At 43.5% G+C, this 26804-nt stretch overlaps 1 protein-coding gene across 9 annotated transcripts in view; it reads right to left on the bottom strand.

The window, feature by feature from the left end:
* Positions 1–7444: 7444 nt before the first annotated feature.
* Positions 7445–26804, bottom strand: part of FDX2 (ferredoxin 2) — a 41637-nt gene continuing 22277 nt past the window's right edge. For all 9 annotated transcript variants that reach the window (XM_029580769.1, XM_029580760.1, XM_029580729.1 and 6 more), the window contains 3 exons: positions 26350–26456; positions 23961–24048; positions 7445–7911 (listed from right to left, as the gene is read on the bottom strand). In XM_029580769.1, the coding sequence (XP_029436629.1) occupies positions 7755–7911; positions 23961–24048; positions 26350–26456 (352 nt within the window). In that variant the 3' untranslated portion in view covers positions 7445–7754. The remainder of the gene's footprint in view (positions 7912–23960; positions 24049–26349; positions 26457–26804) is intronic.

Raw genomic sequence — 26804 nt, 5'->3', positions numbered from 1 at the left:
TGCTGTCTGGGAGTCCCCAGCAAAGGGTTGAGTTTTGCACGCTGATTGACTTGCGGCTTTTTCTAACTGCTTCTGATTGTTGCATGCCCAATCTGTCCTTACCATGGACAGCCATGCATTCTGTTATTGTGTATGAAAATGCTTGTTGGTCTAGGCAGTAATGAGGCGTGAAGGTATGCAGTGAAGACCAAATGGCCAAAGATACCATACGAAGGTGTGCTATTGAAGAGACACCACCCAAACCTGATGTGCCTTGACCTTGCTAGGAAGTTGCGTCGAATGCTTGGAATAGCAGAATTAAATTGAATACACTGCATTATCCAGTTTGAGAGGGTTCTTTTTGCCACTGGAAGACCAGGTCCATTAGGACTGAAAGAAACAAAGAGTTGCAAAATTCTGTTTTCAGCATTCGTCCTACATTTGTAGTAAGCCAGAGCTCTTTTGGAGTCCAGAGTATGCAGAAGACATTCTCTATCGTTGCCTTGAGGTTTTGGGAAAAAACATTAACAATATCATGTCTTGGTTCAAATGGAAAGCTGAAACTACCTTGGGAAGGAAGTTTTATCGATCAGCTTCCCTGAGGGGAGGAGTTAGCAATCTGATGTCGATCAACTCCCCTGAGGGGCAGAGTTAGCAATCTGTTACTTCTCCGGTAAAGGAGTTAGCAAACTGTTAATGATCAGCTCCTTCAAAAGGGAGGAGTTAGCAATCTGATCAATGCTGTACCCCGAAGGGAAGGAGCTGGCAATTTATAATACTCCGTAGGCAGAGTTATCAATCTGTAGTGGGTTGGCTCCCCACATAGTGACAGTCTGTTACAATACAACTCTTGTAGTGTGGGGAAGAGCACCCAATGGAAGTTGGTGAATCCCTGGGCTGATAGCAGATGACAACGCCCCCAGGAGGATATCCTGAGAGGGACCACCGGCTAGGCTGGAGTATGGAGACAGACACAGATAATTCTTTATTTAGACAGGTAGTAGAACCACCAGAGGTGGCAGTAGTGAGCTTATGTACTCGGCAGGACTGAGGTCCCTCAGGTACTGGAACTGCGATCTCTGGGTTTTCTGAGCTGTAGAGAGAGACTATAGGACAGGTAGTGAGTAGACAGGGTATGCTGGATACATAACCAGTAGATGATACACTCACAATTGTAGATATATCAGTAATGGCTCCTATGCAACAGAGAGTCTTCAGTATATTCAGGATCAGGAGCCTTTAGGCGAGTACTGGTTTCTAAATGCAATCTGGAATAAGAACTCACAATATCTGTGTATGCGATGGCTTCTGAAATAGAAGAGAATCTTTGGAGGGTTATAGAAGAGAGTCTCTGAAGGGTTTTAGGAACATGGGCCCTCGTGGAGCGAGTACCGGTTCCTATCTGCAATAATCACTCATGTTCTCCGTACCTGCGATAACGTTTTAGACAGAAGAGAGTCTTCAGTTTGAGGAACATGGGCCTCGTGGAGCGAGTACTGGTTCCTATCTGCAATCGACCTCAGTGTTCACGTCTGCGATCGCTTTCAGGCAATAGGGAGTCTTCTGAGCATTCAGGGACGTAGGCCCTTGAGGAGCAAGTACCGGATCCTGTCTTAGAATCTGAAATCAAGAAGATAGAGTGGGGCCCTCGAGGAGCGGGTACCGCTTGGTAAGTTTGTGGAGGCAGAACAGCGGAGAAAGGATTCCCCTTGCTAACTAGATTTGTAGTTGCAAGCAAAGATCTTTTAAGATGGAAGCGGATGATGTCACTATGAGGGGACGCCCCCAAGGTTCGCACCCTTGCTGGTACAAACTCTGGAGTGCGCACGTGCCCTTACGTCTTCAGGAACATGGCGGATCCGCAGTGTCAGGCCAGCCCGGGGACTCCGGGAAGAAGCGGCGAGGAGAAGCCGCGGCAGCATCTGTCCGTCAGACCCGAAGGGAGTTGCCACAGAGGTAGAGAGGGTGGAGCGAGGGCGAAAACAGGCACGAACGCAACATGAAGGTGGGGCGAATCCATAGGGTCACCCTGTTGTGGTAGAACCACAGATTATGGAGGGCAGTGAACCAGGGCTTGCAATTCACTGTCCCACCTTGTGGAAGTCAGAGTGACTAGGAATACCATCTTCCAGGTCAAAAATACTTCATGTGTCAACTGTCCATTGTTTCAAACGGCGGGTGCATAAGCTGTTCCAAAACCAGACTAAGATCCCAGGGAACCGGAGGTTTGGTTACTGGAGGCCTGAGACGCAAGAGTCACTTCATGAAGAGAGAGACCAATGGGCAGTTCGAAACTGGGATGCTGTTGAGTGGGTAGTGATATACTGCTATGGCACTGATGTGAACCCTGACCGGTAAAGTGTACTGCTACCACTAGGCACTTGGTGAAGACTTTCGGGGCGGAGGATAGACCAAAGGGTACTACCTTGCAGTGGTAGTGCTGCCCACTGGACTGGAAGCACAGGTACCGCCAGGAGGAGCGGTACATTGGAATGTGGGAGTAAGCATCCTTGAGGTCCAGCAAGCACATCTACTCAATGGGTTGTAGAAATGAAAGAATAGACTTTAGGGACGTCATCTCGTATTTCTCCCTGTGAAGGAATTTGTTGAAAGCCGTAAGTCTAAGATTGGGCGGAGGCCACCCGATTTCTTGGGAATGAGAAAGTATGGTGAATAGAATCCCCTGTTTCATCTGTGTGATGGTACTACTAGTATGGCCTGCTGGGCAAGTAATGAGGTCAATTCTGTTTGCAGGAGTTGCATCTGCTTCTGGTCCCATTGAAAGGGGGCGAGGCACGGAAGAGATGGAATCTTTTAAAAATTGAGCTTGTAGCCTCTGCGAACAATGTCTAGTACCCAGCGGTTGGATGTTATTGCTGACCAAGAGTTGGAGAAAATGCACTACTCTGTCCCTCCATCGGGAGAGGAACGGGTGGCCCCGCCGGTTTCAAAAACCTTTGCGGTGACTTCTGAGTGGGGGCCAATGGTTTGTCTCTGCTGGCGCTGGCTCCTGGGTCTGTCCCTTGGCTGTGGCTGCTGCACCTGCTGTCGAGGCTGCGGAAGTGACAGTGCCCTGTAAGAGGGGGTGTGGCTGAACAGGCGCCTTTGGAAGCTGGGCTTATGGTAGCTTGGATCATAACTCCAGGTTGCAGAAGATTGCTCCAATGGTGAGGCCAAGGACAAGACAGCCATGTTTTGCTCTTTCAGTTGCGAGACTGTCTCATGCACAGCTTGTCTCCAAAGAGGTTGGCCCCCTAGCATGGCAGGCCTGCTAACTTCTCATGCACGTCTTCCCAGATGGTGCTGGCCCTTAGCCAGGCCATCCGATAAGCCGCTATGGCTGAAGCTGATGCGCGTGTCGACATTTCAAACGACTTGTAGATTGTGCAGAGGTGCAGCATAGCCCCTTTTCCATGTCCAGTACTGGAGGTGCCCTCCTCAGAGGCTTGATGGACTGCAGATATTCATAAAGACACTGTGTAATATAAAACTGGTGGTATCGTATCTTTGCATTCAGCATGGCGGATTGGAAGGACCTTTTTCCGAAGTCATCTAGATAACGATAGTCCTTACCTGGAGATGTGTTAGAGTGGAGTCTGGTCTTTTTCACCTTCCTGGCTGACTCTACCAAGTTGGAGGCGTGTGGGAGATGCATAGTAGTATGGTGACTTCCTCATCCTAAAATTTGAGATCCGTCTTTCTGGCCAGACTCAAGAAGGGGACTCACAGGTTTTCTCTAGGACTGCATCTAGCACTGCGTGGGGAAGGCAGCGCTGTCGGTTCAGCCGTAAACTTGAACATTTTTAATATGCCCAGGACTTCTGCCCTAGGGTCTGCTGCCTTCCTGGTCTCTACGTTGAGACGTATCCCCACCTTCTCTATGAACTTCGAGTGGGAGAGATCTTGGGGCAGTGAGGAAGGCTCTGGAGGCTCCTCCGGTGGGTCAGATGGTAATCCAGTGGACGAACCTGAAGAGCTGGGGGGTGACACCTCTGAATGTGAACTCGGCTGAGGGGAGAACCGTGGCTGTGGTATCTTCCCTGCCCATGGAACGAGCTCTTTCTGCCACTGTGGAGGGGACTCTCCCCTGGGAGGACTTCTTCCGAAGAGGGACTTGCAGGCGGACACTCCTGTCTATGCGACTCCAAGGATAAGAAGAGATTAGTTAGAACTGTGGAAATCTGCAACATTGCCTAGACAGCCAGATTACTTTCAGATGAAGTTGACGGAACCACAGACTTTACATGCTCCTTCCCTATACCTGGGGTAGATCTTCGCCCTGAAGATATATGAGGCACTGCGGCTAGTAGTATATCAGAATCTGGTCCACAGGCACAACGAGTCTAAGGCACCCCTTCCTGCAGTAGCTTAGGACATTAGGCGAGAGGCTCTTGCAGCTAAGGTGACATCCTCCTGTGCTTAGATATGGATGAGTTGTCGGAATAGACCCCGAGTGAGGAGGCGTCTGAGTCGGGATAGCGTGAGAGAGGGTCTATGTCCGAAAACCCCATTCACAGATATTTCAGGGCTAAAGTCAACTTGAGGGTCTTATTCTAGTACCTGCGCCTCTGCAGGCTTGGGTTTGCTTTTCTTATTCGGGTCAAGGTGCTTCACTGCTTCAGAGTAGACACGTGCGCCCCTTGCGTTGAATGCACCGCAAGGCGATGCTTCAAGTGGTGGGCCTGCAGACACACTGTCTACCCGGTCCTGCATCAATGTGTGTGGCTTCGGGGAGGCATGAATCATCGTGTCATGGTGCTCTGGTGGCTCAATGCGTCGTGCGTCCAGAAGTTGGTTCCCCAATGTATGCTTTGGTTGTGCGGGCTTCGGTTCCCTCCAATGGGATGCATCGTGATTGGCGCACTTCATTGTCTGCTCCGGCTTCAACATCTTTATGCCATTGGCGTTGATCAGATGACGATTTTGGGCCCGGGCCACTGACGTATCTTCCGATGCCCTGCTCCTTGATGGGTCCTGGAGCGGGGAGAGCACTGTGGTAGCAAACAGAGTTTGGCTCTTGGTGGCCTTCTTGCCCTGTGGTCCCAGGGAGGAGGCCCTCCTGCACTTCTCTGGGCGGTCCAACTTCGGGCCCGGGGAGGAGTGTGATGAATGACGCTCAGACACTGAGGCGTAGGAGCCGTCACCCCCTTCTCTGAGGCACGCGATCTTCTGGGCGCACTGTCTCTGGGCCTGGGGCAACATGAAGACGGGAAGACGCATAATCCGCACAGAGCAAAGCTGTATGATCTCTAGGAGAGCCTCCGCCTCAAGGGCTGCCGGAGGATGTCCCAGACAGCTTGGCTAATTCAGCCCTGCTATCGATGGGAAAAAGAAGAAAGTCAAATTTAAACTATAAACATTTGCCCAAGCTCTTAAATTTCATAAAAATAGATATATAACATTATATATCTATTTTTTTCAGCCCCTGCTTCCATTCTATTAGTATCTACCCATTAGGGCTCTGTTCTCATAAGAAGATGAGAGCAGAAGTGTCATGCTGGGCCACGGAGCCCAGCATCCAGTCTCAGACAGTAGCCAATTCGAGTTACCAAGAAGCACAAAGCAGATGCAAATAGTAACATCCATTCCCTTTTGCTCATTCCCAGAAGTGAGTTTGCTAATAATTAATGGACCTTTTCACCAGAAACTTGTTCAAATCTTTTTTTTTTTTTTTTTTTTTAAAGCTATAATAATAGCCTTGATCACATTCTCTGGCAGCAAACTTTAGTTTGTGTGTTCACTATAAAACACGCTTTCTTAAAGTTTGTTTTAAGTCTGCAGCCACTTAATTTCAGGGCATGTCCTCTGGTCCTAGCAGAAAGAGTAGATAAATACTCTGTTAATTTGTTCCACACCACTCCTGATTTTATAAACCTCTACTGTATCCCCTCCATGCTGAAGAGTCCTAACTTCAGAAGGGAACCATTTCATACCCTTTACCATTTTAGTTGCCTCTCTCTAGTTTTCCTAGCTCTGCCTTGGAGAAGGGGAGACCAGAACTGAACTGCACTGCACATAGGACACAAGATGTAGTCACACCCTGCAATGAGAGGGGCATTAGGAGATTTCCTGATTTGTTTTCTATTTGCTTTTTTTTTTTTTTTTTTTTTTTTTTTTTACTATGGCTGCACATTCACGAAGGATTTTAATGTCCACAGCAACTCTGATGGCCTTTGCCTTTGTTATAAATCCTGTTGAGGAATCCAGCAAACAAAATTAATGAATAAATACACAATTATTTTTCTGGGTGCATTTCTTTGTGTTTGCCCACATTCGATCTAATCTGCCATTTAGATGCCCAGTTCTCTATTCTGGGCAAGGTTCTCCTGCAATTCTTTTGGATATGCATTTGTTAACTCTGCTTTATTTATAAAATGTATTAATTCTGAATAATTGTGCATCATCTACAAATTTTGCTCTCTCTCAATTCTCTTTTGCAGATCACTAATGAATGTTAAAAACTGGTGCTATCCTGGAGGTATTCCACTATTTACTTCTGTCTAGTGAAAAACTGACAGTTCTATATTTCCCAACCGTTATCCACTTATCAATCCACAATAAAATATTACCCTTCATCCCATAACTTTTTTTTTTTTTTAAGTTCCTGAGGGCTCTCGTGCGGGATTTTATCAAATACCTTCTGAAATCCCAGATCTATAATAGTCAAGCAGCTCACCCTTCCAAAAAACATGATAGCAGACAGAGACCATATGCCCCCCCCCCTCCCCTCCCCTCCACAGCTCCTGCTCAGCTTTGTAGTCCCTTCCTACCCTCAGAAATTTTCTGTGCTTGGCCCATCTTTTCTCAAATTCTGATGCAGGTCTGGTCTCCAGAGGGAGGCTATTCCATGCGTTTACCACCCTCTCTTCCCCATTAAATTATGTTACCCTATGCCAAGTAATTTGGTTACATAAGGGGGTTGGGGAAGGAATCTGCTCTCTACCACAAAGATTATTGATCAACTAAACTCTCCCTAAGCAACGTTTTGGGTAAAATACAATTTTTTTTTTTTTTTATTAAGTTTTATTCAAAATTTTCTCTTTACATGTTTAGCTTGCAGGTACCATTTCCAACCAGCAAACGACAAGAAACAGGGTGTTAGGCTGTAGGGTCTTTTTCTGCCATCATGTTTCTCTGTTAGTCCGAGAAAATGAAAAAGAAAAGCATCCAGTGCAAACTGGGGAATAATTACAGCTCACCATCTGCTTCAGCTAACAAGGTTGTAGTGCTCCTCCTACTCTACAGCTGGGAAAGTGAAAATAAATGTCGTAACCACAGAGAATACAGTAGCACAAAACTCCAAACCTTTGTGTTTAACATCCATCTCAAACTGTTTTGTTAATGTGCATAATAATATGCTCCCCTGCACATTTAACTAGAATTGCTGCAGGCCTTCAGTCTCCTTGTCACAGAACAGCCACCAGGGCATTTGTAGAGACATTTGCTGCAGGGGAACAAGGTGCACTGAAGTGTGTAACAAGTTAACATTTTATTTCTTTGAGATCCAGATAAATGACAATTGTAACATGACAGATAGCAAAAAGCACAGCATACAGTCATCGCACATGTACAAATCTCTTCCTTGTATAAAAAAAAAACCCTCTATAAAACCAGAAGAAGAGATGTAGGTTTGGCAGTTTAAATAACCGGGTGAACTGTTCGGCTCTTTTGACAAGCTCTCAGCCTTGTAACTTGGCGAGTGTCTGCGGTTTACTGTGTAGCATCAGCATGCATGCACTGCAAGCAAGCCCTGGAAGTCTACGGTGAAGCGTCACTCAATGAGGTTTTGGTACGTGGCCATCTACGTAAAAGTTTCTAGTTATTTTGGGGAGCGTGAATTCTGCCCCTTCCAATTCTTTGGTCAGTATGATCTGACATCCCAGGCGGGAGTTCTCCTGCAGGAGAGGAGCCATGTCCAGCATGTCTTCTTCTCTGCAGAAAGGTAAAAGAAAAAAAAAAAAAAAGGGAAGTGAATAGTATGCCGTGATATGAGAGATCCTATTATAACCCTCAACCGCAGGATGTCTCGTGTTTGCTCTAACTGAACACAGGGCAACTTAAAAACCACTTGTCATACATAATGAAATGCCAAAAAAAATGAAACAACCCTATAGTTACAGGGCTGTCACAGAGACTCCAGTCCCCCTAGCCAAATACACAGTCACACCTGCATTCATGTTCTTAATCTAGGAAAAGCATTTACAGTTGCTCTTTTATACACGGACTTGAAAGCTGCCTTTGGTTTCAATGTTATTAAAAATGCTGACAAGCACCATTTCCTCTGCTCTAGAATGGTTAGATAGTCGATGACAGCAGATCTGGATTTATTACTCACTTTTCCAAGCACAAGCTGATGGCCAATTACATTTCAGACACAGTAGGTATTTTGCTACCCCAAAGAGCTTCCAAGTTAAGGGGGTCCTCCCCTAAGCTGCAGTATTTTCACGGAGGGGAAAATACCTTGTGGGTTTACTAAGCTGAGTAGTAAACCCTTGTGGCATTCTCCCTGGCAGAAAGATGACGGGGAAAGCCCCCAAAAGCTGTACGAGGCTGCCATTTTCATAAAAGGGTCATAGCGACCCGATCAACCACCCCACCACTGGGTGTCTCGTAAGACCTCTGCTCCCACCCCCAGCCCTCGTATAATTAAAAAAAACAAAAATGTGCATGGTGAATAATCCCTATCTAACCCCAGTCCCTTTCAAAACATTTCTCCACCAGGCAAACCTGGTGGCCTAGTGGTGCCTGAAGCAACCCCTGGGCTCCATTCAAAATGGCACCAGCTAATTAGAACACAATCACGATCCTTTCACGCGATAGTGGCATAATTTGTATCATGGCTGGCCGGCACAGGGCCTGGAACCTAGCAGGCACTCTGGGCCTCCTCTTGACCACCAGGTATGACTGGGAGGGGTCTAGGGTTGCTCATGGGGATTTGGAGCCAGGGGAAAATTTACTAAAAAGGGGTGGGGCACTCACCATGCGATTTAAGAATTTTTTATTTTTTTTTAAACACGAGGGCTGCAGTGGGGGGTCTCAGGATCCCTCAGGGGAGGGGCTTACACACAGAGGGGGTTGATTTGGCACTTTAAGAAACTGCCTGGGAGGAACATAGTAATCACAGCAGAAAAAGACAAAAATGATCCATCTAGTCTGCTCAGCAAGCTTCCCAAGGTAGTAACTGCCGCTCCGTGCAGGTTACCCCCATGTTTCTCTTAGATTTAGCTTTTTTATTTATTCCCATCCTCTAGCCTTTTAGGGATCCACAGTGTTTATCCCATGCCCCTTTGAAATCCTTCACAGTTTTAGTCTTCACCACTTCCTCCGGAAGGGCATTCCAGGCATCCACCATCCTCTCAGTGAAGAAATATTTCCTGACATTGGTTCTAAGTCTTCCTCCCTGGAGTTTCAAATCGTGGAAAAGGTTTGACGACAACCATGGATCATTAAACAACCCCATATCTCCAAACACCAAAACCACAATTCACTACAGGAACTCATGCTCTAGAGAGGACCTCACCTCTCTCCTATCTTCGGAACTCGCCAATCTTGACCTTTCAGACGCAGAAACAGCCACCTCGTCATGGCACAACATTACGAACAAGGTGGCAGAAAAACTTTGCCCTCAAAAAACCAAAGAGATCAACCCAGCCTGCAAAACCAAAAAACCATGGTTCACGCAGGAACTAAAAACCATCAAATTAGAATTGAGAAAAAAAGAACACGCATGGCGGAGGAATCCTTCCAACACTACACTGAATGAGTACAAAACCCTCATGCACAACTACAGAAACAACATCCTTCGCACAAAGAGAGATTTTTATGCACACAAAATTCACAATTTTTCCTTTGATCCCAAAGCACTATTCACATATGTCTCAGAGCTCACCAACTATCCCAGATGATCAAGCACGATCAAGATGCACAGAGCTTGCTCAATTTTTTGAAAACAAAATTCTCAAGCTAATGGCCCCTCTGGCAACCAGTAACACAGTACCTCCTTCTATCATCACTCCTTCATGCAACCAGAACATAAACCTTGATTCATTCGAACCTATCTCCTCACTTGAAATCGAAATGACTCTCAAAAAGATGAAACCCTCCACTCACCCGACAGATTCCATCCCTTCTAAACTCCTACTCACCATCCCGAACATCATAGCGAAGCCCTTAGCAGAGATAATTAATAGCTCGCTAACCCAAGGACTAGTACCAGACATCCTGAAACTAGCCACCCTCAAACCTCTCCTCAAAAAACCCAACTTGGACCCTACAGACCCAGCTAATTTTCGCCCCATAGCTAACCTTCCATTTGTAGCCAAACTTATGGAGAGGATAGTCAACAAACAGTTATCTGAATACCTAGAAGAGCATAAAATACTCACAACAGCCCAATTCGGATTCCGCAAATCCCTTAGTACGGAATCCCTCCTAACCTCTCTAACTGACAGAGTCCTCGTAGGTCTGGAGAAAAAGACCCCATACCTCCTGATTCTCCTCGACCTATCAGCTGCGTTTGATACTGTAAAACACTCTATCCTGATCGACCGGCTCTCAGACATAGGCATCTCAGGATCAGCCCTGGAATGGTTCAGATCCTTCCTACACAATAGGACTTTCAAGGTCAGAATCAGCAACAAGGATTCCCTCCCGGTCAAATCCTCTTTCGGAGTTCCCCAAGGATCCTCTCTCTCCCCCACCCTCTTTAACATCTATCTTCTCCCCCTATGTCATCTACTCTCAAGTCTTAAGGTCACACACTTCATATACGCAGACGATGTTCAGATTCTGCTGCCAATCACTGACTCCATCTCCAGCACCATCAACTTCTGGAACAATTGTCTACAGTCCATAAACTCACTCCTATCTAGCCTTAACCTAGTACTTAATACGTCAAAAACAGAACTTTTGCTTATCACTCCAGATGAAAACCTTCAGCCTACCAACAACCTAACCTCACCACCAATGATCAATTCCACTCAAGTAAGAGACCTGGGGGTCACCTTAGACAAAAGGCTGAACCTCAAAGAATTTGTCAAGAACACAACGAAAGAATGCTATTATAAACTACATATTCTGAAAAAGCTGAAACCTCTCCTGCATTTTCAGGACTTCAGAACAGTCCTCCAAACAATACTATTTTCCAAGATCGATTACTGCAACTCTCTGCTTATAGACCTTCCAACCATAACCACAAAACCTCTACAAATGTTGCAGAACTCCGCCGCAAGGATTCTTACTAACACCAGCAGAAGTGAACACATAACACCCATACTAAAACACTTACACTGGCTCCCCATCAGATCCAGAATCATCTTCAAAGTGCTAACTATAACACACAAGAACATCTATTCACAAACATCGCTAGATCTAAGCCTTCCACTTCGCCTACACGAGTCTTCAAGACCAATCAGAAACAGATACTTAGGCACCTTACACGTACCTTCAGCCAAGTCCTCACTCAAGAAACGTGCATTCTCAACTGCCAGCCCCCTTCATTGGAATGCCCTCCCCACGGACATTCGCCTCGAAACGTGTACTCGAACATTCAAAAAGAAACTCAAGACCTGGCTCTTTACAAAAGCCTACACTTAAAGGTCTAGCTCAGAACCACATCCCAGAACTTGAATCATTCTCGCTTTTATAATCATATCAAACAACTCCTAATTTTATCCTTGGTCTCACAATTCCAAATCATTAAATATTTGAGCATGCTACTCCAATACCTCTTAATCCAGATGTAACCTCAGTTTTTGAAGTCTTCACTCCTATAGAAATAACCGCCAGTTCTTATTTACTTAACCCTATTCTGTAGACGTAAACTTTTCATGAAGACTGTAATCTGTAAACACCTGTATTTATTATAAGAATATGTATTTACTATTTATATTTATTATTTAGCCATTAACATTGTTCTGTTACCACTTGGTACTATTTCTCTCCTTTACCTCAAACTCTAAGTTCCTACTAAGTTAGCCATGTTATTTATACCCAATTGTTGGATGTAATTTGTATATTTGTTTAATTGTTCAATCTGTTTGATGTAATTTTCTGTTCCTTGTTCTGTGTAAACCGAAGTGGTATGCACAAGTGCACGAACTCCGGTATATAAAAGCCTTTAAATAAATAAATAAATAAATAAATTAAAACCTTTCAAGTATCTGAAGGTCTGTATCATATCTCCCCTGTTCCTCCTCTCCTCCAGGGTATAGGTTCTTCAACCTCCCACCATTTTAGTCACCCTTCTCTGAACCGCCTCCATCCTGTCTCTGTCTCCTTTGGAGATACGGTCTCCAGAACTGAACACAGTACTCCAGGTGAGGCCTCACCAAGGACCTGTACAAGGGGATTATCACTTCCCTTTTCTTACTCGATATTCCTCTCACTATGCAGCCCAGCATTCTTCTGGCTTTGGCTACAGTGGTGTCACACTGCTTTGTCGTTAGACAGTAGATCAGGATGGGCATTAGCATACTAGTGCTCCTGGAGAAAAAGGTAGCTACAACTCCTTGAAGTTAATCTTCAGGAAAACAGCTTCTGCTTTTCAGGCAAGCTGCATTATTTTACGGACATAAAATCTACTAGAAATGAGCTGCTTTGCATGCAAAGCAGCTTATCACCATTTTTGTGATGTTAGGGGTAGAACATGATATTGAAAATATTTATTTAAAGTCGCCTATACAAATGTTTTGTAAAATCTAAGCGGTTGCTGTGTTTATTTACCATATGGTAAATATCTAATACAGCTTAGTAAATATACCCACCTAAGTTTACACCTGAGACTATGGAAACAAGGAGTGTCAGTGGAAGAAGCAGAATTCAAATCCTGGTTTTCCTAGTTCTCAGCCTTCTGCTCTAATCAATACGTAACTGACCAGTCTGGCCTGTCCTTCCTGTTTACATTGCCAAAGATATATTCCAGCTGCCAGCCGGAGAAGCTTAAGAACATAAGAACATAAGAAAATGCCATACTGGGTCAGACCAAGGGTCCATCAAGCCCAGCATCCTGTTTCCAACAGAGGCCAAACCAGGCCATAAGAACCTGGCAAGTACCCAAAAACTAAGTCTATTCCATGTAACCATTGCTAATGGCAGTGGCTATTCTCTAAGTGAACTTAATAGCAGGTAATAGTTATTGTTTTCCTTGTTATTTGTAACTGCTTTTCTGGACTATTGTTTAAATGGTAAAGTTTATTATAATTACACCCCTGTTTCTTGTGAACCAGCATGATGGGACCACCGTCTTGAATGTTGGTATATAAAAAAGTTAAATAATAAATAAATAATAATAAAATAATAGCAGCTTGACCACTTGTAAGCTCTCTCTCCTTAAGTCAGTTTTTGTTATCTTCCAATTTAGTCCCCTGTGATCCTGGGCATACAAGCAGGCCTTTTCACACCTCATGATTTGCCTCCAAAACTAATTAAATTTTCAGCTGTGAAGTCTACATGCCAAAAAAATGTACACAGCTCCTTGGGCTCTAACATCAATCTCAAATATAATTACATAAAATAAAACAAAAAACATGACAGCAGGAAAAGACCATATGGCCCATCTAGTCTGCCTAGCCATCCAATTAATTTAGCATTATAATTCCCATCACTTCCATAGAGATCCCCTGTATTTATCCCATGGTTATACAGAGTTTCTGCACACTGATGGAAATTACTATGCAGTACACACTAATGGGAATTACTGCACCCTAATAGCTATTAGTGTGCCATAATACAGAGTTACTGCTCAGTAAAACAAAATACCACTTTCCGTGAAATTTCGGGGATTTTTTTTTTTTCGTTTTTCAGGAATCCCGAAAAAAGACGAAATAGACCATTTTGTTGTCTGATTCCATTTTGGTAAAAACGAATGCATACCTCTAGACTTAAGTCCATGCTCGTTGCTAGCCTTCTGCACAGAGCAACTAGGTCTCTTTATACCGTATTTTTCGCTCCATAAGACGCACTTTTTTCCCCCCAAAAGTGGGGGGAAAATGTCTGTGCGTCTTATGGAACGAATATAAAAAAAAACAAAAATCTAACAACCCCCCCCCCCAGACCTGCCAAATTAATTTACTCCAACCCCCCACCCTCCTGACTCCCCCCAAGACCTGCCAAAAGTCCCTGGTGGTCCAGCGGGGTCCAGGAGCGGTCCGGGAGTGATCTCCTGGACTTGGGCCGTTGGCTGCCAGTAATCAAAATGGCGCCGACGGCCCTTTGCCCTTACTATGTCACTGGGGTCGACCAATGGCAGCGGTAGCCCTTGTGACATAGTAAGGGCAAAGGGCCGTCGGGGCCATTTGATTACTGGGAGCCGACGGCCCAAGTCCAGGAGATCGCGCCTTGACCGCTCCTGGACCCCCAGGGACTTTTGGCAGGTCTTGGTGGGGGGGGGGTCAGGAGGGGGGTTGTTAATTAATTTAGAGGGTTGTTTTTTGTTTTTTTTTGGGGGGGGGGTTCCCACAGAAATAGAAAGACAAAAGTTTTCTGATCTGGGGAATGGACCGAAATGGCCCTCCCCAGACCCGAAAACAAAATGGGGAGAAAAAAAAAAAAAGTTATGCACTTCCCTAATTTGTTCCATAAGACGCACAGATGCCCAGGGACAGAGCTGGTTTAGCACAAATTTTTATTTTTATTTTTTTTTAATTTTCCCCCTCTGAATCCTAGGTGCGTCTTATGGAGCGAAAAATATAGTAATTGTGCTCTGCAATGATAATCTCTAAAGTAAAATAAATTAAAGATTAAAATGACACAAAGGTCAGAAAATATCTGCTAATAAGCACTCCAATATAAGCCGGAGGTTAATGCTAAAATATCTTACTTTCTAGTAGCAAAGGACACGTGATATGATCCTGGGCATTCCCTGATTATCCGCAAGAACCAAGGACCTCGGTGACTCATCAGGCTAAAACGTGCAGCCTTGGATAACTATGTACACGAATCGCTCAGAAAACCTGGCAAAGGAAAGATGGCCAACCGCAGGTAAAGAGAAAAGCACTCCATATCTAGTGGAAGGTACAGCGATAAATAAAATTACCGAAGCTATAACGACGGCAGTTGCTGGTAAATTGGACACAATATCAGCACAAATAAATGAAATTAAAAAATTGCTGTTGGACCTGGGGCCCTGTCTTGATGGGATTGAAGGGAGTGTTGGTGGTAGAGGACAGTTTAGCAGCCATGGGAAAGATTCAAAATTTAGAGAAACTAGTCCCAGGGTGCAAGAGGAAAAAAAAATAGATGAGTGAAGAATCGCTCCCGGTGAAATAATTTGCAGTTCGTGGGGATAGCAGGGTTGCTTACACATAACAGGTGTTCTCCAAGAACAGCAGGATGTCAGTCCTCACACATGGGTGACATCTGGAGCCCAGCCTGGAACTCTGATCTCAAAGATTCTAGAACTTTCAAACATGTCCTACTGAGCATGTGCAGCTGTGGTCATCACCCTGCCTCCTAGGCAGATTCCCTCAGTCCATGATGTAGCTCATTCATAGAGAAACCAACTCCTCGGAGAGGCACAAGGATTTCGTGAGGACTAACATCCTGCTGTCCTTGGAAAACACCTGTTACAAGTAAGCAACTCTGCTTTCTCTGAGGCCAAGCAGTATGGTAAGTCCTCACACATGGGCAATTCCCAAGCTAAAAGCTGTTTGAGCAGGACAAAGCAAGAAATCACACAGTGCTGAAGCAACCCCCCTCTCTGCCTTTTGCTTCTGAAGCAGCCGACCCACAAAGGGGTCTAGGTGGGAAAAGAGTTGGGTTCTACAAAGAAAACCATAGAAAAGACAAAATCCCAATGTGTAGCAGAGGCACCTAAGCCAGGGGAGTGCTGCAAATACCAACCAAAAAACTACTTCACATCACGGAAAATATTACAAGCAGGGTTTTGGATAAGTAAACCCCGACAATGATAGTAGGTTTAGAACCTCCAGAACATAAGAAATGTCATTCTGGGCCAGACCAAGGGTCCATCAAGCCCAGCATCCTGTTTCCAACAGCGGCCAATCCAAGTCATAAGTACCTGGCAACTACCCAAACATTAGATAGATCACAAGCTACTATTGCTTATTAATTACAGTCATAGCAGTTTACGGATTTATCTTCTAGAAACTTATCCAAACCTTTTTTAAACCCAGTTACACTAACTGCTGTAACGACATCCTCTGGCAATGAATTCCAGAGCTTAACTATGTGCTGCTGAGTGAAAAAGTATTTTCTTCGATTTATTTTAAATGATCAACTTGCTAACTTGATGAAGTGCCCCCTGGTCCTTCTATTATCTGAGAGTAAATAACCGATTTACATTAACTTGTTCAAGTCCTTTCATTATTTTGTAGACTTCTATCATATCCCCCCTCAGGCATCTCTTCTCCAAACTGAACATCCCTAACTTCTTTAGCCTTTCCTCATTGGGTGGCTGTTTCATGCCTCATATCATTTTGGTTACCCTTCTCTGCACTTTCTCCAGTGCAGCTATATCCTTTCTGAGTTGCAGTGACCAGAATTGCACACAGTAATCAAGGTGCGATATAGAGGCATTATGAATCCTCTGTTTTATTTTCCATTCCCTTCCTAACATTCTGTTTACTTTTTTGATCGCCACAAGACATTGGGTTGAGAATTTCAAATCTACTATCCACTATGATGCCTAGATCTCTTTCCTGGGTGGTAACTCCTAAGATAAAACCTAACATTGTGTAACTACAGCAAGGGTTATTTTTCCCTCCATGCATCACTTTGAACTTGTCCACATTAAATTTCATCTGCCATTTGGCAGATGAAATTTGGCAATCTTCCAGTCTCGCAAGATCCTCCTGCAATTCATCACAATCCGCTTGAGATTTAACTACTCTGTATAATTGTGTGTCATCCGCAGTTTTGATCACCTCACTCGTACAGATCTCTGAGTCACTCCACTGTTTACCTTTTTCCACTGGGAAAACTGAAATTTGTCAAATGCCTTCTGAAAATCCAAATACACTACACTCACTGGTTCACCTATATCGATTTGTGAGGCAAGACTTGCCGACTTTGTTCCATTAAACCATGTCTTTCTATATGTTCTGTGATTTTGATATTTAGAACACTTTCCCCTATTTTTCCTGGCACTGAAGTCAGGCTAACTGGTCTGTAGTTTCCTGGATCGCCCCTGGAGCCCTTTTTAAATATTGGGGTTACATTAGCTATCCTCCAGTCTTCAGGTACAATGGATGATTTTAATGATAGGTTACAAATATTTACTAATAGGTCTGAAATTTCATTTGAGTTCCTTCAGAACCCTGGGGTGTATACTATCCAGTACTGTTATAACACTAGTTTGATTCAGTTATAAACAATGCAGTTGCTAAGTTGTATATGATGTATGATTACTTTGAAGGGAGGTAAAGGAGTGCATACGAGCTTGGGTTTGAGGGATGGCACATGCTCGTGTGGCTGCAAATCTCCCATAGTTGGAGATATTAGATATTAAGGGAGAAGGCAGAAGAATAAACATAGGACTCTGAGTGACAGGTGAATCCTTCCCTCCTACCATAGGGGACACAGTTTAAGTGTTGAGTCTAGTCAGAATTCAGACCATCCTTAGGCAGAGTCTGTTGTGCTTTTATGTTGATGTCTTCCACATGGACATCCTCATACTGGAAGCTGCTGTTGTGGTTGCACAGGTGGGGTGCAATATCGCTGGAACTGGTGGAAGGGGCATCTGGAAGATGGAAAACTTATAAAAACAAACTAAGGACATCTATTTAAACAATTTGTAGCTATCTGATCCACAAATCTCTGCAGGTAACAGAGGATACATACATAATTAAAATCAATACAGACAGCACAAGACTAATACATATAACACATACTAATAAACTAAAGTAATAGACAAAATAAAAAACTGCAAGGCCTGACTCTGGTATCGGAGTGCAGTCAATGGCATCTATCTGCAAAAGTCATAAAGGTAGGAGTATTTTAAGGTATTTTCTAAAACAAAGCAAGTCTTTCAGTCCTGTGCTCTTCAGGCAATGTGTTGGACCAGGTATACTAAACATCCGTTCTCTAGATGAAGTTAAGTGGGCATGCTTCAAGGTTGGGACTTCCAGTAGATGTAGGGAGAAAGAATGGAAGACACAAGCCAGGGTGTATTGGCGGTCAGCATGTTGGAGGAACCAGATTATGTAAGACCTTAGAAATAATAGTGAGAACCTTAAATTTTGATCCTCCATGCCACAGGGAGCCAATGCAAAGACATCAGAAAAAGGAAAATATGTTCTTGTGCAGGGAAACCAGAGATTAGCCACACTGTGGAATTCTGAATCAGATGCAACACTTTCAGATGTGAATGCAGAAGACCTAATAACAAAGTTACAGTAGTCCCACCTAGAGAGGACCAAAGCTTGAGTGACTAATTGAAAATCTGAACTGCCAAAGAAAGTTTTGAGAGAGCACAGCAATCAATTTAAAATAGGAAGATTGCACCAGTGAACAAATCTATGGGTGCAGAGACAAAGAAGTCCCAATAGGAGTCCTAGGAATTCTAAATCACAGGCTTGTTATTTTATCAGGATAGATAGATTGAACACAAAACTTGATGGGAAACTGTCAAGTGGCATCCTAGCCAATAGCACCACCTCTGTCTTGCTGATGTTTAATGCCAACCTTTGAAAGACAGAAATTTAGTTTCTTCTAGGAAGAAAGCTGCTTGGCGCCTGCTGATAAGGCTGGAATGATTACATGCTTCTCTGATTTTGTTCGTGAAGAGATTGTTGCCTGAGAACACGACATCTGCCAATTTTTCATGAATATCGTCATGATGCTGCTGGTTCTCAACCAGGCCATCCAGCGGACTCCAATTGTTTCTATAAAAGATCTTGCCAAGATACTGAATGATTCATACACCAACTGGAGGAGATGATGTTTGCAGTCTACTACATTCCGAAGCATCTGCTGATAAGTTTCTTGACAGGGAGCAAGGCTACCAGAGGCTTCAGTTTAATCAATGCAGTCGTTTAAGTATTGTACTATGCATAGTTGGTGGGCTGCATCAAGCTCTAGAAGACTCTTCATAAAGCTGTCCAATAGCCTTGGGTCCTAGCCTGGGGGGGGGGGGGGTTGTAGGAGGATGTTGAATAAAATTCTGGTCTTCTTGACCCATTTCAATGCTAACTCAACGACTTCCACCTGGTACGAGAGCTGACCCATCGCAAACCCTAGGGATTGTTGGACTCTGTGCTTAAGGTCCGATTTCCTGGCTACTAGGATGCAGGAGGCAAGGTTATTCCACATTATTATTTGCAGTTCCCACAGGACTAAATGAACTGGGATCACTGCGGGGTTCAGAAGACATTTCCAGAATTCAAAGTAGCCCAAAGACCTCTACGTGGGGACCTTTGTCCAGATGGACATGGACTATTATAGTCTTACCCAGCTTAGCCAGGAATTTATAGTTTGAGGTCTTCTGGTAGGGATGAAAGCTCTGGCAGATCAGGTAAAGGATCTGAGGGGATTTCTGTAAACCCTGCCTCTTAACGAAGATAGAGGAACACTAGCCAATGCCCCAATGAAGGTGAGGGTGATCAGGATGGGGTCCCTTGGTTGTCTCAGATGGGAATGCTCTCAGAGCATGCTCCAGACTGTAGCGTTCTGTACTCCATTAATGGACTGACTGGATTTCTCTGCAGAAAAATATGGTATGCCCGACTGAGGGCTAGTTCCTACCACTGGGACTTCTGATGGGAGTTCTTAGGTGTTGAGACGAGGCCTCCCTCCTATGGGAACAAAATCAAACATTTTGGATAGGAGAGGTCAAAGGGTACCCTCTTTGTCAGTGGCTGCAAGTTAGATAAAGAAAGTCTTTACCAATTCAGCCACCTGCAGTATGGATTGTGTTTGACCTGGACGGGGTGAAAGATATCCTCTTCTTAAACCAGTATAGGATTATTCTCCTAAGCAGCACATTTTGGGTTCCAGGAAGTGACTCATTCCTGTGTTAACTGCGCTGGTGGCCACATAGAGACCAGAAACATAATGCAGCATTATCAAGAATCTCCAAACAAAGCACACGGGTAGATGGAAAGAGGACCACCAGAAGGCCTGGAATTCAGTCTGAGGAGCTGAGATTGAGATAAACGTGCAATCATGAAGGAAGGAAAGATAGTAAGAAGTCTTCTCCCAGTCTCCCAAACGACTGTTCCTGCATAAAGTATGCCGATGGCGATGCACGCTTCACCACCAACTGCACTGCCAAGTGGTGGTCTTTTTTTCTTCTGCACAGTCGAGCCTCAAGAAGGGAAGCGGCCCATGAGTACACCGAGGAGCTCGCTGGCTCCTGTACTTAACACTTCCACATCTTGCATGAACCCTGAACTACAGCTGATCCAGAGCCTGGTGCTGCAGCAGGGGGAACTTTGCTCCCGCTGGACTCAGTATGCAGGGAGCCTGAAAAGGCCCTGCTCCGGGGAGGAGGAATAGCTCACACTTTCCAAAGACCTATGAAGTTCCTTCCTCTTCCAAGCCCTATTTCTCTGAGATCTCAGACATCCAACTGGTCATAGCAGTTAGCTGAATTGTGATCAGGACCAAGGTATCCGTAACAGATATCGTGGTCTTCGGTGATTGATATCTTGTGGCCACAAACAGTCCTTGAAGCCACTGTCTTGCGTTATTCAGATTTCTTTTTTTTTTTTTTATGTAGCACTGAAAAGGACCGTTGAGGAGCTATAGAGGCAACTTCAATGAGCTAGCTGAAAGAAGATTTGCAGAAAGGTGAAAAGGGCATAAGAGGAGAGAGAATGAGAGAGAGTATGTGTCCATGTGGAAGCTTGGACAATTAAAGATGGAGGGGCTCACAAAACAGCATGCATGTGACAACTCCCACACATGCTCAGTAGTAAACCTTTACTGAGCTAGACAGATACGGCCATTCAGCATTGTCAGTTGACATCTCCCACGTATCATGGTTAGTTCAGCCATGGCTTGTCGACTGAGAACACTATTAACTCTACATTTCTGTTATAGAATTAAAACCTAGTCAACTCCTATACAGGATATGCTGTAGCTGAGACATAAATTTGTGCTGAAAGTGTAAGTATGATTTTTTTATTTTCCAAGTCCTTGATTACACCAATAGAAAATAAAATGTAATTATCAGAACAAACTCACCTTAAAATGACATGGAATTTGTCCTTCATATAACTGTAGTACATGCAAATTTGCAAAAGAATGTCCTGCTTCAGTCAGCAAAGTGATTGAATAAGAGGTCAAATACTTTAGCAGCCATCTTATAAATGAAACAAGTCCCACATCAATTTTCAGCCTCTCCCATACATTTTTATTGTAAAGATCTCAGCATAGCCAAAATTAAGAATTTGCAAATGCTATTCTATGCAAACCTAAAATTAGGCAATATGAGTACTCCTTCATATAGATCTGAAAACTGAAGTCAGCCAGTATCATGCAACCACAGTGCCATGTAAAAGTCTTCACACCCTTATACATTTTTAATATTTTGCCATCTAAAAAATACAAATCAAAATGCATTAAAAGGAGTTTGTTTCACTGATCTACACAACACGCACATTACACTTTCATTGTAAAAGAACCATTATGGAAAAACATTCCAAAAAGTTGTCAAGACTAAAAACAATACAAAAAAATATATATGTCTTAAATGTACAAGTTCTCTTACCCCTTGACTCAATATTTGGTGTAAGCCCCTATTTACAGCAATTGCAGCCATGGGATGTTGAGAATAAGGGTCTACACAACTTTCAGGCCGATATAGTACAGTGCGTGGCTTACTGTATCGGCCCGCTTGTGCAGTGTTAACCCATTCTTTTGGCAAGAGAGCTCAAAACATTTACAAGTTGGTTACGGATCACCTATGGACTGCAATCTAAGACCTAGATTCATCAAAATGCTATAATGTAGCGGAAATAGCGCCTGCGATTTAAAAAAAAAAAAAAAAAAAAAAAGGGGGCGTGGTTAGGCTAATTTCCCTGCTCCCGCATTGCATAGGTAATTTCTGCAATGCACGACATTTATCGCACCCACGCTATTTTTCGCACCGCATGCTGATTAATCTACCGCAGGCGCATTACCAACCAAAGAGGTTTTCTTTATCACACATCAGGGAGACAGAGAGAGCTTTTGTAGACGCCAATATGTAAATTTACTATTTATGCCTCTGTAAGAGGGGACACTTTTACATACACAGTCAGAAGTATGATTTGTACAATGTACACTAAGCTTTTCATCACTCCAAATGACAGAAAATCTGCAGTGATGTCAATTTTGCTGTTCGCACCTCTGTGTATGTAAAACTGCCCCCCCCCCAACCCAGAGTTAAAAGTGCCCCCTCTTACAGTAGTATAAATAGTAAATTTACATATTGGGCTCTACAGAGTCTCTCTCTCGCTACCGGCATGTTTGATAAAAACCTTTTCAATTGTAACGCACATCTTATACAGGCACAATGCACAGAAAAAAAGGTGTAGTTATTTCTGGCATTAAAACCTGCACTGCTGTGCGTTTCTCTATCGCATTTGACGTTAGGAGCTGCTCATTACCATTCACTTCGCCCAAACTCCTTCCACTTGCAAAACTAATATGACATTTGCATATTAGCGCGCGTTGCACTATTTAACACAAAATGATAAATGACCCAATAAGTTTTGCCACCGGATTCAGGTCTGGCCTCTGACTGGTTAATGAGGACATTTGCTTTCTTCTTGCTGAGCTACTCCATTGTGCTTAGGATTCACTGCTGAAAAGTGAATCTTCTCCCCAGTTCTGTGGCAGCCTACAAGTTTTCTTCCAGGATCCGCCTGTATGGTGCACCATCCATCTTCGTCCTGTCCCCGCTAACACCACCATGCTTTATTGTAGGGATGCAGAGTGATGTGCTGTGTTTGTTCTACACCACAAATCAGTGAAACAAAAAGAGTTCCATTCTGGTTTCATCAGACCACAAAATCTTACTGGCCCCTAAGTGTTTCTTTGCCAACACTATGCAGCACATCATATGACTTTTCTTCAGCAACAATTAACCTCCTATTCAGGCCCTGTTTCTGGAGTAATCTTGAAATTTGTGAAATCAACATTTTCCCCAGTCTCAGCCAGAGACCTTTTAAATTAATCTTGGTTATCACAGTGACTTTTTGCAACAGTTTTCTTAACCCACAGCTACCAACTGTGGAAGGATGGCCTGATCACAGTAGTATCTTGGGAATGCCAACTGTTTCCACTTTATAATGATGCACCTGATAGTGCCTCAAGAGATATTCAAGTGCATTGAAATTTTCTTCTAGTTTTCCCCCAAACTGTACCTTTAAATAATGTTATCCTGGAGGGGTTTTTTTTCAGCTTGTTTGGCATATTTTGATCTTTGCTTCATATTCACTTTATCCAACAGAAATACCCTAATTCTTCAGCCAGGAAGTATTCAGATCAGCTCAGCTACTGTGATTGGACACAGGTGGGCTGTATTTAAATTATAGACCTTAAGGCAATTTTTTGAACCACAGCTAATTTAGTTTACTATGACAAAGGACATGAAGACTTATCCAATCAAGACTTTTTGTTTTTTATTTACAGTATTCTTAATTATTTTCTAGATCGGGTACGTACAGGGAACTAATTGTTCTTTTAAAGATGAAAGGGAAGATCATGAAACAACAATTAATGCAATCTGATTTGTGGGTTTTTTTTAGACAACAGAATGTGAAAAATGTACAAGGTGTGAAGAATTTTACAAGCACTATATAAAACCCTTTTTTTGTTGTTTGCTTGGGTGTTGATCTAATCCAATTCACTTTTTAATTCTGTATTAAAGTTTGAAGACAAAGCAATGCCCCAAGATACTCTGGGCCCGATTAATCAAAGGCTTTTCACACAAGCACCGAATGAGAAAATGCTCAATATGCCTTCTGCATATTCAGCCAAAAAAAAAGAAAAAGAAAAGCAAAGCACAGAACATACAGAATTTTGATAGCTTTTACCTTTCATCAGGATCTGGAAGATGTTCTAAAAATCCTTCACTCACATACACATGACATGTTGAACATGCAAGTGAGGCTTCACAAGCACCTAAATTTAACAAAAAAAAAATAAACTGCTCATTTTGAAATACCAGAGGTCAATACAATGGCCACAATTTGGCTGGAGGCAAAACTATTTGTTTCTCAGTCAAATTTGGCTACCACAAAGTAAAAGTCCATGCCAGTGATGGTGACTCCAGTCCTCAAGTGCCACAAACAGGTCAGGTTTTCGGGATATCCACAATGAATATTCATGAGGTCTGCATACATTGGAGACGAAGGGTTGCAACTTAAGTTAGTTCTAAACAAGACCTGGTCTGGAACACAAGGTTCAGAACAGCCTGGTCACATCTTACAATAGTTTGTTTCAGAGAACCAACAGGGGGTCCCCTCCTTGCACAGAGCAGGTGGCAAAACCATCTCCATGTCCCCTTGGCTCTAGGCACCAAGAGCACCAAATATCTTCACAGGAATCTGAAGCGACCACCATATTGATTGCATATTTGGCAAAACAACCTAAGACTTGTCTCTATGCTGCCAAAAGTCTGTCTATTTAAAAATAAGAGTTTGCCCACAGGGAGTGTAGTTTTCCAAGCCATTTCTGTGGGGAAAACAAAGCTTTGCCCACGGAGAAAAGGGCTTGCTGAAACCTGCCCTCCCTGTGTGCAGGCAAACTTGCACATGGAGCACCACTGCGTGAGGGACTTTTACCTGCACTGTGAAGAGGGGTCTGCACGTCCATGCACATTTCTGAATCTTCTAAAGTGAGATGGTAACTTTCAAATGGGTGCAATACACGTGTGCGTCCGCCCAGAGAAGCAGCCATTTTAAAACAGGTGCGCATGTTATAAAATAGCCTAGGCTTGCATTATGTGTGCATGCCCAGCAGCGTAACTTGGCTTACGGCCACGCAACTGCCTCTAACATCCAACCGAGGGCCAGTTTCACCCGTTGATCCACCAGTTCGCCCAGGGTTCTCCTAGGTCCTCCCAAACCCCCTGATTATACAGCCTGTGCGCCCCCCTCCCCCAACGCCTCACAGATGTTTTTATTTTTTTAATTTACATCTCCTCCATAGTAGAAGTTACACAGCACTGGACCTCGTCACACGCCCAGGCACATAGGTCCTTGCGCGCACGTCTCTCGGCCATGTCCTGGAACGTGCCCACCGCACCCCTTTTTCTTCCAGTGCGAGATGCGAGCGTGTCAGCACTTACGCACCCATCTGCCCACATGCTAGTGTTAGATGCAGGCCCATCTCCTGATTTCGGCACGTGTCCAGCTTTTAAAATTCACATCTAAGTGTACAATTTTTCCTCAGGAAAAAGGAGGAAGTAAAATGACTGTTTCGCAATGAAAATATGCGTGTTTTTTTCACTTTGAAAACTGGTACAAACCCCCCCCCCCCCCACAGTATTGAGAGAGATGCTGCTACCATCACGCCTCCCAGACAGAGAAAAAGATACTGGGATAAGTGCAACTACTAGCAAAAGTACCTACTTTTGTCTAAAGATGAAACCACAACATGTAAGAGTGGAATACAATGTGAAAAAATAAAAGTGCTTAAAAAAAAAAAAAAATCAGAATACCAAACCTTGAAATCTTCCATTTATCACAAAAAAAAAAAAAAAAAAGGTAGCATGGCAACTAGAACTTTCCCACGCTGTTCAAACAGGCTCTAAAGAGACTAAAAAGTAAGCATGCAAATCATTGATTTCTTTACTGAGACACAAAATACAATGCAAATAAATGTCAAATATACTATCAAAAAGCCACATATCTTCCACCAAAGAGTGAACAAATACAAGTGGGGACAAGAAGGTGCTCTAAAGCACAAACTATATACAGTAAATAGGATAGATTACCATAAAACAGAGTGCTACAAAACCATAGCGCATTGTTACACATACGATACCAACCTTTTATCTAACGCTTAGTTTACACAAGATGGTGTGCTTTTGAACAAGTGACAGCACTTTTTTTTGTTTGCAAATGGGACCAGTCAATGACAGTCAGATGTTAAGCTATTTATATTTCAACTGTGTAACTTCCAACTGTCGTGTTTTTCAGTGAAGCAGAACCTGCCCCAAGCCTGCCATAGGGATGGAGTAAGGGTGCTGCAGCAGGAGCCTTCCACCTGAGGAATATGAACCATGGATGTTTCTAGAGTCCAGGAGAGATCAGCTTATAGGTTCCACCCTTGAGCCCAAAACGTGCCTTCATCGAGATTCCTGGAAAGAGCTGTGCTTCAGGGATTTTGAAAGGCAGTGATAAAAAAGCAAAAAACTTCACATTACGAGAAGACAATATGTAGGAAATAAGAGAACAGGCCTGTAAAATCATCACGTACCTTCCAAGTCAATCTCGTGCTGATGTGCTAGGTATAAAACATTGTCTCCTACTTTTCCTCTCACAGGAATGCGTTGCCCAGAACGATCTATGAAAACTACATTAACTCTAGGAAAACAAAATAAATAAAATTTACTGAGTGAAGTTTAGTTTCTTAAAAGCGTAATCTGGATATCAGAACTTTCCACTGACTGTGCTAAAATTAAACAAATATGTTTTTCAGCTCAAACAAAAAACATTTCAACGAATATAGTCTTTGGTGTGACAGCTGGAAAGGAACTGGGACTGTGCATATGCAGCTTTCAAAAGTATAATTCAGATGGAGACAGCTAGGAGCATAGTTATGGAACGGTGAGCCATCGTGGAATTTTTATGAAATTCACACAAAACTAAGAGTTTGTGGAAGAGACTGTGAGAAGATCTGCAGTGTTTGACTGGTGTGTGCACAAGTAACCA

Source organism: Rhinatrema bivittatum, chromosome 1, assembly GCF_901001135.1.
Source record: "Rhinatrema bivittatum chromosome 1, aRhiBiv1.1, whole genome shotgun sequence".
Lineage (NCBI taxonomy): Eukaryota > Metazoa > Chordata > Amphibia > Gymnophiona > Rhinatrematidae > Rhinatrema > Rhinatrema bivittatum.
Note: the sequence above shows the minus strand (reverse complement) of the source record. Positions and strands in the feature narration are given on the sequence as shown.